At 39.4% G+C, this 14,938-nt stretch overlaps 1 protein-coding gene and 1 pseudogene across 8 annotated transcripts in view; one reads left to right on the forward strand and one right to left on the reverse strand.

Moving 5' to 3' along the window:
• Window positions 1–10,430: 10,430 nt before the first annotated feature.
• LOC141415510 (retinoic acid receptor responder protein 1 pseudogene) lies at window positions 10,431–11,291 on the forward strand (annotated as a pseudogene).
• Window positions 11,292–13,614: 2,323 nt separating this feature from the next.
• The window catches only part of LOC141415573 (uncharacterized), a 38,443-nt gene continuing 37,119 nt past the window's right edge, over window positions 13,615–14,938 (reverse strand). For 6 of the 8 annotated variants that reach the window (XM_074052479.1, XM_074052478.1, XM_074052477.1 and 3 more), the window contains 2 exons: window positions 14,333–14,526; window positions 13,618–14,080 (listed from right to left, as the gene is read on the reverse strand). In XM_074052479.1, the coding sequence (XP_073908580.1) occupies window positions 13,695–14,080; window positions 14,333–14,526 (580 nt within the window). In that variant the 3' untranslated portion in view covers window positions 13,618–13,694. Of the gene's footprint in view, window positions 14,081–14,332; window positions 14,527–14,938 lie in introns of all 8 variants that reach the window. The other 2 variants (XM_074052482.1, XM_074052483.1) reach the window with 2 other exon arrangements.

Below are 14,938 nucleotides of genomic sequence, written 5' to 3' on the forward strand. Positions count from 1 at the left end.
GACCTCTGCTGCCTGATTCACAGCTCGCCTGACTCCCACTGCCTGCATCCTGAAGCACCTCCCACCAGAACCCCACTGCGCGCATCATGAAGCACCTCCCGCCTGACCCATGCCTCCTGCAGCCCACTTCCCGCCTGACCCCCGCCTCCCGATGCACCACTCGCCTGACCCCGCTGCCCACAACCCAATGCACCTCCCGCCTGACCTCCACCCCGGACATCCCAAAGCACCTCCCGCCCGACCCCCGCCGCGCGCAGCCCGATGCACCCCCTGACCCCATATGCCCGCAGCCCCGTGCACCTCCCGCCTGAACCCCGCCGCCCTACACACCGCACGCCTGACCCCGCACCCACCGCCCGATGGACCACTAGCCTGACCCCGCCAACCATAACCCGATGCACTTTGCAGTGCATCGCCACCAGCATCCTGACGCACCTCCCGCCTGACCCCCGCCGCTGGATGCACCGCACGCCTGACCTCTGCTGCCTGATGCTTGGCTGGCCTGACCTCGCCCGCAGCCCGACGTACCTCCAGCTTGAATCCCACAGCCAGCTACATGTCCCGCTTGAAGCATGCCACATGCATCCAGAGGCACTTCTCACCAGACCCCCGCCGCGCACATCCCCAAGCACCTCCTGCCTGACCCCGCCTCAGGCATCCAGACACACCTCCCGCCTGACCCCTGCAGCGAGCATCCCTAAGCACCTCCCACCAGCCCCCTCTCATGCGCATCCTGAGGCACCTCCCTCCTAACTCCCACAGCCCGGGCACCACCTGACCCCAGATACCCGCACCTGGCACCTGATGCACCTCCAGCCTGACCCATGCTGCGTGCAGCCCGACCACCTCCCGCCTGACCCCCACCACACGACGCACCTGCAGCCTGACCCCCACCGCCCAATGCACTGCTCGCCTGACTCCCACTCTAGTTTTTGTTTTCAAGATAGGGTCTCTGCTTTTGTCCAAGACAGACTCAGACCATAATCCTTCTTCCTCTGCCTCCTGCAGAACTAAGATTCAAGGAAACACACGCCTGGCTTGCTTTAGACATAGGGTCCACTAACATTTTTTCGTGAGCTGGCATCAAACTTTGATGCTCTATTTTCTAGCAAAGAAAATTTTGAGAATAGTCAGATTGTATAAGACACTATAGTTGCAGAGAGGAGTCAGTTCCTATGTGAACTCCTGTTAGAAGCACACTTTCTTGCACTAAGTACCAAATGAAATAATTATTCTTTTGAAAGGACCTATTTTATTACTCTCATTAATGAGACACTATAAATATAAAACATATTATCATACACAGGCTAAACCATGTGTAGTGATCATAGCAATTCAGATATTAGAAAGCAAAAGATGTAAAAACCTTCTCTATTTGCAGATCACATGGTTGTTTACAAAGAAAATCCCAGTGAATCTAGAGAACAGATTTTATAGCTAATAAAGTAACTTAGGAAAGTTTAGGACATCTGCTTAAAATATAAAACATCTATGTTGTGTTTACATTAAATAAATTCAGAAGAATGGACACATTATAAATAGGAAATACTTTTAACAATAATGAAAATGAAAGATTTGTAACATCTGATCACTGAAGATTATGATTCACTGAGAACAACTAATGGAGACCACAATACATGGATGTATATACCATGTTCAACAATCTAGAACTCTCAAAACTACTAGAAAATTCAATATATTTTTCATCAAAATATGAGTAGGCCTTTTTTTAGAAGTGAATAAACTAGTTCTAAAATTTATATTTAAATGAAATGAGTCTAGATTATCAAACCAAATTTTTAAAAGACAATCAAAGACAGCAGACTTACACTTTCTGGTTTGAAAACTTGCTACAAAGTTAGAATAATCAGGCACTATAGTATAGGGTCAGGACAGAAAAGCAGAACAGAATATAGCATGGAAAATTCAATCACACACAAATAATTAATTTAATTTCAACAGAGGTAACAAAGCAATTCCATAGAGAAGGAACAGTCTTTTCAACAAATGATGATAGAAATATTAGTTATCCACATGTGAAATAATTAGCCATAATCACAACTTCATACCACGTGAAAATTAACTTGAAGGATTTACAGGCTTAGATAAGAAAACTAAACTTGAAAACATTTAGACAATACACATAGCTTTTTAATACCTTGAACAATGGAAAAATAGAAATAAAAAATAAGGAATAAAAAAAGCAAAAATAAAAATTGATTACTTATACATTATAGTTTTCAGTTAATTATAAAATACATACACATATAGAAAGCTACAACATTAAAAAATGGAGAACTGTATCATGTAATGCTTTGTTGCACTCTCATTAAATGATATGTTACAAATTTGCATGCCAAAAACTGAAACTAGATCCATGTCTGTCACACTGTTTAAATTTCAACTCGAGGTGGATTATCGACCATAATATAAGACCTGAAACTTTGAAACTAGTGCAGAAAAGAACAAGGAATATACTGGCATTAAGAGGCATAGGTAATGACTTCCTTAATAGAATTCAGATGGCTGAGCTACTATGAGAAAAGGCTGACAAACAGGACTACATGAAATTAAAAGGTTTCTGCATAAAAAAGAAATGGTCTTCAAATTGACAAGGCCTCCCATAGAATGGAAGAAAATCTTTGCCAGCTATACATCTAACAAGGGATTGATAACCAGAATATACAGGAAGCTAAAAATCTAAGCTCCCCAAAAATCAATGACCCAGTGAAGACATGGGGAAAGGAACACAATGGAACTTTTTTGAAAGAAGATGTCCAAATAGCTAAAAAGCACATGAAGAAATGCTCACCATCCCTGGCCATAAAGGAAATGCAAAACAAAACCAGGTTAAGGTTCTACCTCACTCCTGTTAGAACGGCTATCATCAAGAACAACAACAACAATTGTTGGTGAGGATGTGGGGAAAAAGGAACCCTCATACACTGTTGGTGGGAATGTAAATTAGTACAACCACTATGGAAAACAATATGGAGGCTCCTCAAGAAAATTAAAAATAAATCTGCTATATCATCCAGCAATTCCACTCCTAGATATATGCCCAAAGGAATGTCAGTCAGGTTACAACAAAGACTCCTGCACACCCAAGTTTTTGCAGCATTATTCACAATAGCTGAGCTATAAAAAAAGCCAAGATGCCCCTCTACTGATAAATGGATTCAGGAAATATGGTATTTATATGCAATGGAATTTTATTCAGCCACAAAAAGAATGAAATTTTGTCACTTGCAAGTAAATGGATGGAATTGGAAAACTTCATCATAAGTGAAGTAGTCAGGTTCAGAAGTCTAAACTCCACATGTTTTCTCTCATATGTGGAATACAGACCTAATACAAATATAGCAATGTTATGAAAAACAGGTCATGCTAAGGGCAGGTCACACACAAGAGTGGGATAGTAAAAGAAGGAAGTTAATCACATGTTCTCTCTCATATGCAGACTTTAGATCTAGAGCAAATGCACCAATATGGTTGGGCTTGGGTCACATGACAAGGGGAGAGCACACACACCAGATATGGGGATAGGCGAGAAACTCAAAACATGATAGTATTTGATGTCCCCATTGCAGCAAAACTAATAACAGAAACCTTAAAGTGACAGAGATCTATATTAGAAGGGGATCAGGAATTAGTGAAAAGGTCAGTTAGACATGAGCCAACTTGGGATGTAACACATTTGTACATGGAAGCAATGCTAGGAATCTCTCTGTATAGCTATCCTTATGTCAACTAGCAAAAACTCTTTGTCCTTCTTATTATTGCTATTCAACAAAATGAGAGATAAGGGCAGAACAGATTCTGCCTGGAAGCAATGGGGGTGGTGGAGGGGAGAGGGAAGGGTTGGGGATAAGGGGGAGAAATGGCCCAAACAATGTATGCGCATATGAATAAATGAGTTAAAAAAAAGAAAAATGAAATTGATGATGCAGGGTTACTCTCAATTCATGAAGGTAATCATTAACAATTAATGGGAGGACAGCCTCCCATTAATTAATTAATTAATTGAATTAATGTGTTCAGCTCAGATTTCTCCACACCACTGCACAGAATCAGGATGTAATTTAGCAAGTCAGTGCTGTCCTTTTAGCACTGAAGATTCCTTGATTGTTGGTTGATAGGGGAAATGGCATTATTGTAACATCAGGTCCTTCATATCATCCTGTGCATGTGAAGACAGCAACTTAAATCAGATCTGGTTTAGGATCTTGAATGAAGATGAAGAGAAGTTTTACAGATCTACTGAAACCCCTGTGCTTTTTGAGGATGAGCTGCAATTTTTACTAGAAGAGAGTATTCAGATAATAGCTTTGACTAGCAATGCTTCTCAAAGGCCAAAAGAGCTGCTGAGGTCTGTTGTGCCTCTTTTTACTTTTATTAAATATTTTATCACCCTAGAAAATACCTTGAGCTGTTACTGCTGAAGAGGGCCCTAATGCAACAGTACAATGTATGGCAAGGACCGTCTCAATTTTATCACCTACCATTGAAGTGCAAACTAAACATCCTTTCCACAGATGTCCCTATTTTTTATGGTGAATTTCACAGCATTCATTAATAATCAGGCTGAGGTCTTTACATTACAGCTGCTTGATGGTGAAATATCACATTCAAATACCTCCTACATATTAAAAATATAAATCACATCCCACAGGATGAGCAAAGGGAAATTTATTTTCTTTTGATACTATTGCAGTTAGAGAGAATATAAACCTGTGAAAAAGATAATCCATCAGTTTATACTATATGTATATGCACATATATGTACACAGCATATTTATACATGTGTATATTTGTACATATACTTACTATTTTATATATAAACTTTACAGATATCTTAATATTTTATTTTATTTTTTGATTGATGTGTCCAGCATTTGGAATTATTTCTGATTTGTATTTTTCTTGTTATTAAACCATCTATGTGTCCTAACTGACTCCTAGTGAAGTTAAGCATCTATTCTTCCACAGAGATCGGAAGATAGAAAGAAATCTCTGTTATTATTGTCATTTCAAAGACATGGCTCCCAAGTCCTTAAGAGAAATGGTGATACTTGGTACTGAACTCAGAAACTCACTCTAGCCATGTGCTGTACTACTTGAGTCACACCCCAGTCCTTTTGGATAAAGTTTGTTCTTCAGATAGGGTCTTCTGCTTTTCCTGGACTTTCCTCAGACAGTGATTCTCCTACTTTATCCTGTTGAATACCTGGGATTACAGGTATGAATCACTATGCCATGTCTGTTACTTTCTGTTAATGAATGGAAACAATTTTGAAATACAGAACATGCAAAACAAAAGTAAATGAAAACAGTACTCTATTACTACCTGACTTTTAGAAGCACATTTTAAAACAGTTGAGCCCACTAACGGTTCACTAACAGTTAAGCTGGACATCTGCATTCAAAATCTGTTTGCAATGTTGGTGGGTGACCTAAGGCAAGTGAGTCCAAATCGGTACAACTTTAATTTATACCACCTGGAAAGCATGTGATAATATTTCTTATTTTGTGTAGATCAAGTAAGCTAATCACACCACAAAATGCACTTACAATAGTTAGAGGTCTAAGACATGCCTTTATAACCTGAGAGCTATCAATACCATTCCCTAATTATAATTGTGTATCTTTTTCTTGATCTCAAATGTAAACATTATAGAAACAAATAATAGAAAATTACAAGCAAATTCACTTGAAATTATATTAATACCCTCATTGGTTGCATAGTTGAAAAATAACAGCTACAAGCACAGACTAAAATTCAAATTTCTCCCTATCTCTCTTCCAAGTTCATAATAACTGGATTGAAGACATAGATAGAAAGAATTTGATTCAAAACATCAAATAGTAAGAAGATGTCTTTTACATTCTAAATTTCAATGTGGAAAAAAGAAGATAAATAAAAAGTAACAGTTCTAATGGGCAAAATGCATGTACACACATATGTAACTAGATATAGGGTATGTATGCAGTATATTTTTTCTAACTCCTCACAAGTATGTTAGATATATAAACCATACTTAATTAATCATGGTAAAAAGTAGGACAGTATTCTTTCTTTTTTGTTGTTCTTTTTGTTAAGTGATATGGTTTCCCTATGAAGCTTAAGCAGACTTTGAACTTGCAGTTCTCTTGCCCTAGCCTCCCCCAAGCTGTGCTTTCAGAGATGAACCACCATGCCCAGATTAGGGGACATTTTGTAAAGAGACAAAAATATTATATACTTTTTATTTCCTAGGTGTTAACTAAAATAAATTCAAAAGTTAATTTATGCTATAAGGATTTGCACCATCTAGGTAACTTGGCAGCCAGGAAGAGTTAAATGTTAATTGTGGAGGCTTGATGATGATGCAAGTAATTCTCATATGTAATAATGTGAGAGACCAAACACATAAATAGACAATTGCCAACCATATGTGATAATAGAACTTTGACTTACAACCTACGGCATCTGTCCAGAAAGCTACCTCATATCTACTAGATGGAAATCCCTTATTTTCAACAAACTGCCAAGAAGCCAGCCTGCTGTAAATCTGACTTGAAAATCAGACTTGAATATCTGGTAATATTCTCAAAGAACATCTCAATGCTTGTTGCTCGAAAATTGAGAAGGCAGGTAACTCAATAATGAGTTTGGGGAACAAGAAAAAAATATTTGGAATGCTAGCAAATCAAAGAAATTTAACAAAATGTTGCTTAGAAGTTGCAGGTTCAAAGCTTATACAGAAGGTGGTCTGACAAGCACACACCAAGGTAATTACAAATTCCAGGGTAGTTAGAAATTTTGGGTTTTTCTGACCCATGGGTTTCTCCTATCTGCAGGTTTTCAGGTGCCCTGGGATCTGTCAACTTACAGAAAAGTTACTGATCAGAAATTCCTATAATCCTTTTCTGAGGAGTAGACAATTCTGGAGTTATTAAGATACAGGGTGCTTTTCCCCAGAGAACAGGTGAAGATAGTAAAAGGCAATTTTTCCCTGTGGGAACAGGTGAAGTACAGAAAAGCAAGTTTTCCCCATAGAACAGGTGGAGATAGAATTCTCTAGAGAACACTTTTGACCCATTGGGTGGCTTCAGTCAGATGTGGCGTCAACAGGAAAGCTAGTGGAAGTTGAATAATGTATAATCCACCTATATGACCTCCAAACTTAGTTATTCTTTAAAGTCAACTAAGTGCACATAAAGCTGGAGGACATATGTAGGTTTTTCCTGAGTAAGTATTCAAGTAATTCAAATAATAACCTCTCAAACATTCATCCTCAGGTGGGTGGGACTTGATCAATGATGGACAATTCCTTAGTTATGTTTTTCTCTTATAGAGCCCCCAGTGAGTCTCTATCTGCCAGACCAGTTGCTTGTACCTCAGCATTTGACCAGGTGCAGAACCCACAAAAGGTCCCACTTGCCTTGCTACTCTCAGGAATTAGTCTGTGATGACATGTAAATCAGCATGACTCTCCTTATCTTGAGTTCCTCTTCTAGTCATTCTTTGGTGTAGCACCTGGTCTTTGTTGTTGGTTTCCATGTGCTCCCTATCTGGTAAAATCAAGCCATACTTTCTTGTCCTTCTTTCCTGTCTTTTATATTTTTTTCTGACTGTTTTACATTTTGGAATTTTGTGTTCTGTTTTTTTGGGGGGGGTTGTATTTTTTTACAGTACTGAAATTCATACCCAGGAATTTATGTTTAGTAGGCAGGTGCTCTGCAACTTCAGCCACATTTCCTGCCCTTTCTCCTCTGGTGATTTTTAAGATAGGGTGTTACTTTGTGCCCAGACTGGCCTGCACCACATTCAACCATTACAAGGATGATAACTGTGTCCAACCACTAACAACATGTCATCAAACATGGATCAAGCAATTATCAGAAATAATTTTTCTTTAGTATAAATGTAATTAAATGAAATAGTAGAAAAATATATCTTGTGTGCTTCCAAAAACTACTACTCGTGAAGTTATGTGATTTCCTCTAATTGATTTTAGATATTATTTTTAATTTTTTGGTTTTTTTGTTGTTGGTACTGGAGTTTGAACTCAGAACCTCATGCAACCTAGACAAGTACTCTGCCATTTAAGCCAAATCCTAGCCATTTTTGCTTTTGTTTGTTTTTCAGATAGGTTCTTTCACATTTACCAGGGCCAGCCTTGGACTATGATCTTCCTAACTCCACCTCACATGTAACTGGAATTACAGGCAAACCCTACCACTCTTGGCCCTGCTTAAAAATCTTTTAAAAGAATAATTAATCTTCACTACTTTATCACATTTGTGTGCTTATTATTATAAGATAAATGCCAAGACAAGTTGCTGTATAATTTCCTGAGCAGAGCTTATGTCAGGTACATGTATGTATAACAAATAAACTCGTTTCTGATCTTTAGTGTACTATTTTGAGCTTTCATTATAAATGCTGTGGGAAATATGTATGTGCATGTTTTGTCTATAAATTTGGGGTAACAAAAAATATCAAACACTTCTCATTTTCATACATGAATAGCCCTGGTTTATCAGCTGGAAATAAATGGATTGTTAATATTCATTCTATTCCAAAAAAGTTCATTGTTCTAGACAAAGACCATTAAAACATATACTCAAAACTTTTGCCTCTTTCTCACCCCATAATGTATAAAAATGTTACAGTGAGGAAGGCAAAATTAGTAAACTTATGAAATTTTAAATGATATATCACTGAAATTTAGTGTATAAAGTTATATAACTCACAAATTACTGTTAACTCATTAACTTCTTTAAAATTTTTCTTGCCATTTTCAAAGTTCAAAAGATGTTTATATAATTTTTTATTCTCTGTGCTGGTATTTTCTAGATTTATATTCTCTCTCCTGTTATTCAAACTCATATTTAAACAAATGTTCTTTGGCTGTTAAAGAATGTCTTAGTCCACATTCCTCATTCAAATATATTAACACACAATTTAATCTTACTCATGACAATTTTATGCAAGGACTTACCTATTGGAATACTGTATACCACTTTAACTTCAGTATTTTAGTACATCTTTCATAAATGTTAGTCTTATTTTCTTCTGGGAGTGCTATAAATAATTGTAAATGTTGATAGTAACATTTCAACAACCTTTTATCTCTACCTCTGCATTTTATGTGTCATCTCAGCTTCATATACTTTGATGTTCATAACTTAAAGTTCTTTTCCTACTCGTTTTATCTGGACTAATTGGAGACAAAGTTGTACATGACCGTACGCTTCCTCAGCAAGCAATTCCTAAAAGTGATTTAGAAAGAGATGGTTACTCAAGGATTTCAAAAGTTTGTACACTGAGAAATTTCCATGGAGGGACAAAATGGTGTGTGACAACTTGCACAATCAGAGAACTACAAGGAGATGCCCTCCTTCACATTCCTGGTTTTAACATGTATAACTACTTGACAAATAATGAACTAGCCACTTTGATGACTTTTAATTATTAATTTATGTTTATGAAATTACACAGGAACAGCACATTGTCCACTTAGAAAATGCACTTCCAACTTAACATATTATTGCTCTCAGTTGATGAGTTTTCACTTAATAATTAAAAATAATTTGTGTGGCTTTTTTCTGCTTCCACTCAAGGTCAAGTAACTTCCTTCACAAAACGAACACAAAAGAAAAACATATGCGAAATAATGGTCTTCAGAATATAGCTACTCATGCCGCAAACTTTAAGAATTCTCCAGAGAGGAAGACCAGATGTGGTGAAGCAGCCTGTAATCGCAGCTATGCTGGATGCATGAAGTAGGAGGAACACAGTCCAAGGCCAGCTCTGAGAAAAGAAAATAAGACTCTAAAGCAAAAAAAGGGCAAGGACATGGCTTAGATGGCAGAGCAGCTGTCTAGCAAGCATGAGGTCCTGAGTTCAAACTCCAGAATTTCCAGAATTGTCTTGAGATGAGAAACAAGTAACAAGAGCTTCACGACTGCCAAGTTTACTTCTGTCAGGGCAAAAACTACACTAGTGTTGAGCAAATAAAGGAGACCTTTTCAAAGATGATTTTAATAGGAAGGAGAGACCAAATTCAACTTTGCTTTCTAAAAAAAATAACTTTTTAGTGCTGGGATCTAGTGGAACAGAAGGAAGAACTAGGGGAGCAGTTGAGCAATGATAAATTATTTGTAATCTATTGCAGTTATTGGATGTTAATGGGAGCTGAGTTTTTTATCTTTGTTATTTTTTTAAATTTTTATCTCTGCTATTCTTGTCTCTGGGTTTACTAATTGGTGCTTCTGGGTTTTAGGATCCTATTCTCCCACAGAGAGTAAGAGACTTGTTAACTTTTCAAAGAGCTGGTACACAGTTCCACAAGAAAACTCCCTGCATCCTAAAACTGTCAAGATGACTTTAAGCAGGCGGCCCAGCGGCGACCCCGGCTCTGACCCGCCGGCCGCCCGCGTCCATGCAGCCCCGGCCCGGCGTCCAGCGGCTCGCGCTGCTGCTGGCCGTGCAGGCAGCGCGCGCGGAAGGGGCTGGGATCCCGCAGCACGCGGCACTGCACTTCTTCCACGTCCGTGCCGGCTCGCCCAGCACCCTGCGAGTGCTGGCCGCCGTGCAGGAGGGCCGCGCATGGGTGGATCCAAAAAAGGGCTGTAAAGTTGACCTGGTGTTTAGCACAGAGCGCTACAACCCAGAGGAAGGTGAGGATCGTTTGGGGAAATGCTCTGCTCGGGTGTTTTTCAAGAAGAAGCCAAACCAGCCATCAGTGTAACCTGCACAAGGCTCATTGAGAAACAGAAATGGCAACAGGAGGTTTACCTGCTTTACAAACAGATGAAGCAACTTAAGAACCCCTTGGGCATTGGCAGCATACCTGAGAGTCATGGACATATCGATCCCTCACTGAGACCCATCTGGGACTTGGCTTTTCTTGGCATCTCTTAGGTGATGTGGGGAAAGACCACCCAGTTGTTACACTACTACTTGGCCCAGCTCAGTAGTGTGAAGCAGTGGAAAACTAGTGTTGGTGCAATTGATTTTGATTATACTGTTCTGCTTCATGAATTCTCAACACAGGAAATTGTTCCCTGTTGTATTCACTTGGTGTGGTACCCTGGCAAACCACTGAAAGTGAAGTACCACTGTCAAGAACTGCAGACTCCAGAAGAAGCCTCTGGAACTGAGGAAGGATCTGCCATGGCACCAGCGGAGTTTAGTGATTTCTAAAAATAAAAAACAATGTGGGCTGAGGGTACACTCAAGTGGCAGAGCACTTGCCTAGAAAGCATGAGGCCCTGAGTTCAAACCCCAGTATCACCACCACCACCACGAAAAAAAAAAAAAACATCTGCTTATACCACACTCTAGACAAAATGACTCTCCTAGCCTAAATCATTACTCCAGCACAAGAGCTAAGGTCTAGCATTCCAGTAACTTAAGAAAGCCCATGGTCACGAGTAAACATTTCAACAGTTAAAAGAAAGGGTTGGTGTTCAGTTGGTCTACTTGAGTTTTGACTCTGGAAGTGTGCACATTCTGACTTCTGCTCAGAGCTAATCAGTATCAGCACATTCCTTGAGGTTTTAGTCCTAGAAGTAAAAATCTAGTCCATTAGTATATGCTGCCAATGGATCCGTAATTATCTTTCAAAGGTGGTTTCATCTCTGAATTTGTTTCTTAATATTTTGAACATACTACAGCTATTTTATGTTGCTAAATTGCTCCTACCAATATGTCAACAAATGTATTTCAATGCAAGCAAATATAAACTGTTATGAAATTTTAGTGTATTTTATAATTTCAGGCAAGTACTCCTTTTAAAATTGATTTTGACTTAAATGTTTATGTTTCTAAATAAAAAAAACATGACTTGAAGCAGATGGATAGACATTTCAAAAGAGCACAGAAGAGAACTTGCAGTCACAGGTTTCATAAAGGGCTCATAGGAAAGGGAGGTCAGAGCTATGGTTAGAAAGAAATTTATCCAATGTTTACTCAAGCTAAAAAGAGTTTTAAGTCCATCTTCGTCAATGCCTTGAATTTCCTTGTCAAAGACCAGATTTGAAAAACCCATGCATATTCTTGATAATATTGGATTCCTTTTATCCTGTGGCCCTGGAAAGCAGTTATGACTAAGAAATTTCTCACTGCATACTTTATCTTTTGAAACAGCTAACTGCAAGAAGTCCTTCTTCTTCACAACTTAAAGTCCATCAACCCTTCCACTTGACTCCCTTGTTTGATGCCTCTGTAAAACTTTTGTGTTTTCCTGCAGAAATGAAAGTTCTCACTATTGCAATAGTCGAAATAAAATTAACTTCTGCATTCTCCAATTTATATTTTATACCATGACTTAAGATTGCACTTCATTTTAAAACTCCCCTTTACTCAAGCCAAATAAAAACACAGTCTCTTTTGTTCGTTCCCTGACAGATATCTCAGGACTTAAAGGGAAGAATAATTTCTGGCCTTATGTATCGAAATCCTGATCATTTGTAATGAAGCATAGATTTGATTTTGTATAGTTTTAGCTAGTGTCCTGATTTTTGCTGCTAGTTCCTTGTGTTGTGATTTGTATATATATTCCACCACTGGAAATTTCATTCAATGATTTAACAACCTTTGTGACTTTTATATAGAGATACATTCTTTCTAGAGATCTTCTCCTCACTGTAAGAGCTATAAGAAAATTGGGTTTGTGAGTCTCCTTTATTTGTGTGTTTTGAGATCAAAATCACTAAAAATGCCACCCTCCTAAGAGGAGAAAAGGGTTTTTAAATTTGGATTTACTCTTAACTGAGGGATAAAAGGGATAAATTTGGTACTAAAATTAAAATATCTCTGTGTCTTTTTGTTTGTCGGTGTATAATTCAAAGAAGTTCTGAGCATTATAGTTTCCATACTATTTTCCTATATCCAAATGGTATTACCAAATTAGATTGTAAAGTTTCATTGGAATAGACTTAGGAATTAGTCTTAGGGATATTAATAGCCAAACAGGTTGCTGTCCAGGAACTGTGACTCCCACAAATGACAAATGCAACCCATTGGTTTATAAACTCTGACATCAAGGTCATCCCAGTATGACTCAAAAGTCCTTTCCTCTCTCAGGGAGCAGTCCATTTGTCACTCATGCTCACACACTCCTGGACCTGGTGAACACAGCATCCATCTCTTTCACACAAAGCCCTGCACTCTAAATACCATGTTATACTCACAAAAGGGATGGGTCAGCCATCTCCAGCCTCAATCAAATGCCTGAGGTCATAGCATAAGAGGTAAATATATGCATAGATGCACCTCTACCCTATCCCTGACTCTGCACAGTAACTGGAGGGAGCACACATCTACAGTCCAAAGGTTGACCTGAAGTTTTGCATTAAGAAAATGGCCCTCTTCAGGTTGAATTGAAGGGGAAAATGGCTTTTAGCCAGGAGATGCCAGGTGTGTGCAGAACCAGCCTAAAGGACACTTGCTACCACCCTCCCCTGCAGACCCATTCACAGCATCTGTCAGCATGAAGTGCTATGCTACTAGGTCTGAAGGAAATGCCACGAAGTTTGGCATCTAATGTCAAAGAGTAAAGAAAATTGTTTATTTATGTCAAATAATGTTGTCAATTAGTTACAATAATGTAAATAATCAATATGTAAATAATGTAAATATCATATGAACAGTAATTTTCATAGACTCATTTTTATATCACAAAAAGAACAAATAAAACAAACTAAGAAAAAAGGAAGTAAAGCTCCTCTTCCATTGGCTCATCCTCTTTGGAAATAAGGCCAGGGCAGGAAGGATCCTCTGATGGGAAAAATGCCTGTGAACCAAAGAAAGCCACATTTGAACAGAACAGGTGAGAACCGACACCATCCTGGCCTGCACAGCCACTCCCACCACTCATTACCATGAAGTGCTCTTCATGGTCCTCAGATATGGTAAGGAGCTGAGTGTCATCACTGATAATCTCCAGCTCCGTGTCCTCAGGTATAGGGCTGGGAGAACTTATTGTTGGTCCTGGCATAGGATTTGGTTCAAATCTTTGGGCCTCTGAGGGAGATGGATCAGGCTCTGCATTGGGTTGAAGCATCAGCAATTGAGCAGTTAAAAGCCCTGCAGGAGGAGACAAGATCCTCATATGAACGCCTTGTCCTCATGCTTTCAAAAATCAGAAAAGGCCAAGGTTGCCAGAGAAGCCAGAGCCCTGACTGCAGAGAAGAACACAGCCTAGACTGTGGTCCAAGTGCTGTGGAGTCACAGGCTCCTCATTCCTCCTTGCCCACCTCATAAAATGGAAGGTCCACACGGTGGGGCCCTGCACAGACCACTCCTCATGTGCCCAGCATGCAAACCCAGGCTCCTCACCTTCATAGGCTGTTTCACTGGGCTCCAGAAACTCCCACTGAAACAAGAGATGTTGGGCCAGGTGCATCTCCTCTGAACCAGGCATATGGAGGTTCAAGTACACTACCATCAATTTGAGGCAGGGAAACTCACTAGGTTCATAGAAATCCTCCCAGTACATGTTAAGCCACGTGTGAAGGATGTAGGTGAGTGCCCTGGAAGCACATAGAAGGGCAACAGAATCAGAAACTGGTCTTCCTTTCCCTGCACTGCCAGAGTGAATTTGTTGGACCTGGCATCCTGTGCCCATCCCTGTCTATACAGAGGACAGAACAACCAGACCAAACCTTTGTCTGTGCAGGAAGTGGCAGGGAAGGAAAAGAATAGGGAGATGCTGGGAGCCACCATGGGACAGTGCCAAGGCTAAATGGTCTGAGCACATCTCCCCTGTTCAGGGAATCTCTATATGCTGCTCTGTGTGTCTCTGTGATGTCAAATCCACTAAGGCATGTTCACCTGCTTGGCTTCCACAGGGCTCTGGTGTCCCTCATATATTGTGGTTCTAGCTGTGTCATTTCCCTAAGCAATATGTGTTGGCTGTCTGCCAATTACACTATTCAATTGACA

The sequence above is a fragment of the Castor canadensis genome, chromosome 13 (genome assembly GCF_047511655.1).
Source record: "Castor canadensis chromosome 13, mCasCan1.hap1v2, whole genome shotgun sequence".
Taxonomy (NCBI): domain Eukaryota; kingdom Metazoa; phylum Chordata; class Mammalia; order Rodentia; family Castoridae; genus Castor; species Castor canadensis.